Source organism: Microtus ochrogaster, linkage group LG1 (assembly GCF_000317375.1).
Source record: "Microtus ochrogaster isolate Prairie Vole_2 linkage group LG1, MicOch1.0, whole genome shotgun sequence".
Taxonomy (NCBI): Eukaryota; Metazoa; Chordata; class Mammalia; order Rodentia; family Cricetidae; genus Microtus; species Microtus ochrogaster.
In genome coordinates, this window is record NC_022027.1 from 4,898,114 (window position 1) to 4,905,058 (window position 6,945).

The window sequence follows — 6,945 nt, forward strand, 5'->3', positions numbered from 1 at the left end:
GAGACAGGGTTTCTCTGTGGTTTTGGAGCCTGTCCTGGAACTAGCTCTTGTAGACCAGGCTGGTCTCGAACTCCCAGAGATCTGCCTGCCTCTGCCTCCCAAGTGCTGGGATTAAAGGCGTGCACCACCACCACCCGGCTGTACAGTATAATAATTTTTTGTTTGTTTGTTTGTTTTGAGACAAGATTTCTCTGTGTAGCCCTAGCGTCCTGAAACTCACTTCGTAGATCAGGCTGCCTCGAACTCAGAAATCTGCCTGCCCCTGCCTCCCAAGTGCTGGGATTAAAGGCGTGCGCCACCACTGCCTGGCCTTGTAGATATCTTATATAGAGGTAAAACCAGAAGAGTCTCTGGGTCTGCCTTTATTTATTTATTTAGTGTGAGCGGCCATCTTTAGTGTGGGGATGTATACATTCTTGGACTGTGCCCTTTCAGGTCTTTATTGCTAGAAATTCAAAATGACGGTGATCAGTTCAGCTTGGGAGGGGTGTGCATGTGTGTGTATGCATGCGTGCATGGTTGTATGAGAGCACGTGTTTGTGAGTTCACATGTGTGTATGAACGTGTGTGTGTGTGTGTTTGTGTGTGTGTGTGTGTGTGTGTGACAAATCCACTCATCAACATTAGCAGATCAGCCCCTGGAAGCCGAGGTGGCTCCATGGGGCAATGCTTGCCCAGATATGAAGAGTAGTGTTCGAGTCCCTAGAGCCACACACATGCCCGTGAGCATGGAGCCTGCCTGTGATTCCCTGCAAGTTGTGTAAGCTGGCCAACAAGACCAGCCCCACAGCCACGCTGGTGAGCTCTGGCCTTGACTGACAGACCTGTCTCAGAGAATAAGGTGGCTGAGACACTGAGGATGATTTCTGCCATCAGTCTTGAGTTCCCACATGCCGGCCCGCACACGTGCACACCAGACACACATGAAACACAGAACGAGGAATAGAATTAAAGAAGTACAGTTTACCAGGCATGACAGTACATGCCTGTTATCCCAGCACTTGGGAAGTCAAGATAACAGGTTGGTGTGCTCTGGGCCAACCTGGCCTACAGTGCAAAACATTGTCTCAAACACAAAGAAGCAAGAGCATCATTCCATTATAAAGCTGGGAAACCACCTTCCAGCGGGCTCCAGGGATGTACCCTAGAGTTCCCTATCAAACCCAGGTCCCACGATTGGCAGCATAAGACACAGTGGGGCAAAAACTGGCATTAGTCAGCCTGCGTGGTGCTCTACATGTTGAGCAGGGCATTGGTGGTATGTGCCTTTGATCCCAGCACTCAGGAGGCAGAGGCAGGCGGATCTCTGTGAGTTCGAGGCCAGTCTGGTTTACAGAACAAATTCCAGGACAGCTAGGATTGTTACACAGAGAAACCCTGTCTCAAAAAACATGAGAGAGACTCTCATGTAGACCAGGCTGTCCTGGAACTCAGTATGTAGTTAAGGATGACCTTGAGCTCACAATCCTCCTGCCTCCACTTTCCCAGTGCTGGGATGACAAAGTGTGTCACCATGCTGGACTGAGACCCCCTGAGCCTGGAGAGTGGCCTGTGCAGGGCTCGCCAGATGTGTGTGAAGGGGTCTGAGCTGGAGGTTCCCTGAGAGAAGCTGCACGCACGGTCCCTGCGCGTCCTCCTCACAGGCAGTCACAGTGTGCGTCTGCAGTGGTCTGAGCTGAAGGTTCCCTGACAAGCTGCACGCACGGTCCCTGCACATCCTCTTCACAGGATGGTCACCGTGCTGTGCTGCCCCTTACCCCACAGGTACGGTCTGTCAGAGGCAGAGCTGAAGGACGTGCTGTCTTTGGACGATGAGGTCCTGCAGGCCGTGTACCAGGACTGGACACCACCCAGCAAGGAACTCCTACGCTTCCCGCCACTGCTGTGGGTGCGGCTCCGCCGGGACCTGGGACACTGCTTGACCAGAAGGTCCGTGGATGGTTGCACGCTGTTGGCCATCGCACACAGGTAGGCCTTGCGAGGGGACACTGCCTTCATGGAGCCCTGAGAGCAAAGGCTCCCAATCAAATCCTTGACTCCCATTCTGGGGTAGTCAAGCAATCCAGCACACACCAGTCCCAGGGTAAACGCTACACACCTAATCTGTCTGTTTTGTGATGGTGTGAATGTTGCGTGATGTGCATGGGATTCTAGGCAGGGGCTCCACCCCTTAACCACTGTCCTGGTCTGCCTGCCTGTCTGTCTGTTTGTCTGTCTGTCTGTCTCTCTCTCTCTCTCTCTCTCTCTCTGTGTATGTGTGTGTGGGTGCGCACACACACACACACATTTGTTTGTGGTACCCTCACGTGTGTATGTAGTTATGAAGGACAGATGTTGATCTCAGGGTTGAGCTCCGTAAAGTAACTCTTCACCCAGTATTTGGAGAGAGGATCTCTCAGTTCAGCCACAATGGCTGCACAGCAAGCCTGCCTGCTAGACTCCTCTCCCTTTTGCTCCCTCTCAAGCACTGTGATTGCCAGTACTTCCCCCCTCACCAGGCTTTGCATGTGTGCTGGGGATTTGAACTCGGATCCTCACGCTTACACAATACACACTTTGTCCACGAAGCCATCTTCCTGGCCTCTTTTCACTTTCTGATTTGCCATGATGTCTTGTTAAGGTACCCAGGCTGGTCTGGAGCTCTCAATTCAGTCCAGCCACACATGACTTCAACCTGTGACCCCTGCCTCTGAGTAGCTACCATGACAGTCTTGCACCACCCACCACACCAGAGCAAAGGTCATTTTTACATTTATTTATTTATTTATTTATTTATTTATTTATTTATTTATTATTTCTGTGGGCAGGTAGGTGTGGGTGTGTGCTGTGGTATCTCTGGAGGTCAGAGGACTTGTGGGAGCTAATTCCCGCCTTCTGCAATGTATGATGGGGATCGAACTCCAGTCATAAGGCTCAGCACCAAGCACCTCTAGCCACTGAGCCATCTCATTACCTTCAAAAGCAAAACGTGTTTGGTTGTTTGTTTTTCAAGACAGGGTTTCTCTTTGTAGCTTTGGTGCCTGTCCTGAAACTAGCTCTTGTAGACCAGGCTGGCCCCTGCCTCCTGAGTGCTGGATTAAAGGTGCGCACCACCACCGCCCGGCAAAAGCAAAACTTTTTAAGAGAGAAAGAGAAATAAAAGAGAAGGGCTGTTTTAGAGAGCAGCGGTGAGTGAAAACAGGACACGGAGTGGACAGCCTCTGCACTTGTGCTGTCCCCTGAGCCATCAGCCTGTGCCCTTTCTCCACAGACAGCTGTCCAAGGTGATCCAGGTTCGATACTTGTCTGGGCCTGAGAGATCCAAGAGACACGGTGTGCTAGCTGAATTCTTCTCTGGAGCCTGGAGCCAAGGCACCAAGAAACTCATCACCCTGCCCCTCGTGGGGAAGCCCATTAACCTGGACCGCAAGGTGAGGCCACCCATTTCCAAAGCCACACCCTGGCATGACTGTCCTTTTCCTTCTCCCCCGTTCTCAACACCCTCCGAACCCACAGCATCGAGGGCCTCCTTCAGCCCCAGGATGTAATTCTGGGTACAGGGCTCAGTAGACATGGGTGTGTATGTGCTCTTTTGCACAAAGTGTTTATGGGGTGTAGCCTTCTTAGCATTGATGAGGATGAAATCAAAATACCAGTCAGTGGTGGGGCTTGTTGAAGACGGTCCACATTCTGCTGGGTTAGCTGCTCAGCTGGGAGGGTGCGGCCTCCCTGCAACCCACGGGCGTCTCCTTGGCTGCACCTGAGGACAGAGCTGGGTGTCTTCTTTGCATGAAGACTTGTATCTTGGCTGAATATTTGAACCCACATAAAAAGCCAGGGACTGGAGAGATAGCTCGATGGTTAAGAGCACTGGCTGTAGCCCAGCGGTGATGGTGTACACCTTTAATCCCAGCTCTAAGGAGGCAGAGGCAGGCAGATCTCTGAGTTCCAGGCCAGCCTGTGAGTTCCAGGACAAGGCCACACAGAGAAACCCTGTCTCAAAACACCAAAAGAAAAAAGAAAAAGAAAAAATATCACTGACTGGGTTCAATTCCCAGCACCCGCATGGCTGCTCACATCTGTAACTCAGTTCCAGGGAATCCAATACCCCATTCTGGTCTCTCTGAACCTTGTACCCATGTAGTACATAGGCACACATGTAGGTGAAACACCCATATACATAAAATAAAATAAACCTTTCTTAAAAAGGCAGACACAGCCATGCATGGTGGGATTCAAACCTTAACCCAGCACTCTGAGGCAGAGGCAGGAGGGTCTGTGTGAGTGTGAGGCCGACCTGGTCTACAGAGTGAGTTCCAGGATGGCCAGGGCTGTATAGTAATACTATGTCTCAAACAAAGCAAAAGTCCATGGTGAGGAGTTCGGGGGCTCTTCTGGGCTAGATGGCCAGTCTGCCTCCCGCAGCTGGCGTGGTGCAGTGTGAACCTGTCTCAAAAAGTCACATGGAACACAATTGAGGAAGAGTTGTGACATCTACCTCTGCACTATGCATTCTTGTGTGCGCACACACACACGGGCACACACACACAGGCACACACTCAGGTGTACACACACAGGCACACACACGGGCACACACACACTGGCACACACTCGGGTACACATAGTCAGGTGTACACACACGGGTGCACGCACATGAGCACACACACACGGGTGCACACACATGAGCACACACACAGGCACACACACACTGGCACACACACACGGGCACACACACAGGCACACACACAGGCACACACAGGCACACACACACGAGCACACACACAGGCACACACTCAGGTGTACACACATGAGCACACACACAGGCACACACAGGCACACACACATGGGCACACACACACAGGCACACACTCAGGTGTACACACACAGGCACACACACGGGCACACACACACAGGCACACACTCAGATGTACACACACGGGCACACACACGGGCACACACACACTGGCACACACTCGGGTACACATACTCAGGTGTACACACACGGGTGCACGCACATGAGCACACACACACGGGTGCACGCACATGAACACACACACGGGCACACACACAGGCACACACACAGGCACACACAGGCACACACTCAGGTGTACACACACGGGCACACACACTGGCACACACTCGGGTACACATACTCAGGTGTACACACACAGGTGCATGCACATGAGCACACACACAGGCACACACAGGCACACACAGGCACACACACATGGGCACACACACAGGGAACACACTCAGGGACACACAAACAGGTAACACACTCAGGGACACACACGGGCACGCACATGAGCACACACACGAGCACACACGAGCACACACACGAGCACACACACATGGGCACACACACGAGCACACACACGAGCACACACTCAGGTGTACACACACACGGGCACACACATGAGCACACACGAGCACACACACACGGGCACACACACGAGCACACACACGGGCGCACACACATGAGCACACACATGGGCACACACACGAGCACACACACATGGACACATAAACAGGGAACACACTCAGGGACACACACATGACACACACAAGGAACACACTCAGGGGCACACATTCAGGGGTACACACACACGGAACACACTCAGGGGCACACACTCAGGGGTACACACTCAGGGGCACACACACATGGACACAAACAGGGAACACACTCAGGGACACACACATGGACACACACACGGAACACACACAGGGAACACACTCAGGGGTACACACACAGGGAACACACTCAGAGGCACACACTCAGGGGCATACACACATGGGCACATGCACATGGGCACACACTGGCACACACACACACGGGTATGTGCAATTACTGGGGAGCACACTGAAGAGAACAAAGAGCAACACACCCACACTCCCGTCAACGTTGCATCATTCTGCCTGGCCCTTTCCCTCCTGTGCCTTGGTGTCCATAACCTGGATGCTGTCTGCGCATGCTCATGGCTTGAGGCTCAGCTCAGCCACCTCTCCACCCTTGAGCGGCATCCAGGCCCTCCTCTCTGCTCTCCCAGTCCTTGATCTGCTCTGCGTCATCTTGTCTTCACAAGGAACCGTCCTAGAATGCAGTCTGGCCGCGCCCCTCCCCAACGTCCCCCATAGCTCCCCAGTGCCTACATCTCCAGCCTGCTGACCAGCGCTTTCCCATCCACTGCTCCCGTCTGAGTCTCCTCACCTGCCTGTCACTGGCCCTTCCTAAACTCACCGTGCTCGGCCTCTGGGTCTCTGTCTATGCTATTGGGTTTTGGTTTTGGTTTTGGAGATGGGGCCACACCTTGCTATCTAAGTTGGCCTAGAACTCCCTTGGTCTCACATAATCCTCCTGTCTCCTCCTCTTGAGTATCAGTGACTGCAGATAAGCACCATAGGGCCCGGCAATGCCACTGCTCTGACGTATTTTACCAGACGCCTACTCATCCCCCGAGCCCCAGCTCCAATGCCCACTTTCAGCAGCAAGGTTCCATTTCCCTGCCATGCCTCATCCTTGAAATGCTCAAGTCCCAGGTCCCTCCGTCTGGGAAGTGGTGGGTATCTCTGCTTGCCACAATATCCCTGTCCCCTCTAGCATAGACTGGTGCCAGCTTGGCCAATGTTTGTGAAGTGACGTGAATTCTAGCCCAAGCTGATGTCCCTTCCCACCTCCACCAGGTGGCCCCACAGCCGCTGTGGTTCTCAGGCACAGTGGCCAACCAGAGGAAGCTGACAGAACTGCCCTTCCATCTGCTGCATGCGGGTCGCATGGAGGAGCTGAAGCAGGAGGTGCTGGGTAAGGGTTGCCATGACAGAGACCACGAGGACCTTAGCCTCCCTAGCACACCCAACCACCCATCCACCCATCCATCCACCCATCCATCCACCCATCCATCCACCCACCCATCCATCCACCCACGCACCCATCCATCCATCCATCCATCCACCCACCCACCCATCCAT

General features: G+C 53.3%; 1 protein-coding gene across 7 annotated transcripts in view; it reads left to right on the top strand.

Annotated features, from left to right (window-relative positions):
• Nwd1 (NACHT and WD repeat domain containing 1) overlaps window positions 1-6,945 on the top strand; it is a 78,967-nt gene that overhangs the window by 27,566 nt on the left and 44,456 nt on the right. For all 7 annotated transcript variants that reach the window (XM_013350728.2, XM_026785209.1, XM_026785210.1 and 4 more), the window contains 3 exons: window positions 1,765-1,968; window positions 3,251-3,410; window positions 6,661-6,778. In XM_013350728.2, coding sequence (XP_013206182.2) covers window positions 1,765-1,968; window positions 3,251-3,410; window positions 6,661-6,778 — 482 coding nt within the window. The remainder of the gene's footprint in view (window positions 1-1,764; window positions 1,969-3,250; window positions 3,411-6,660; window positions 6,779-6,945) is intronic.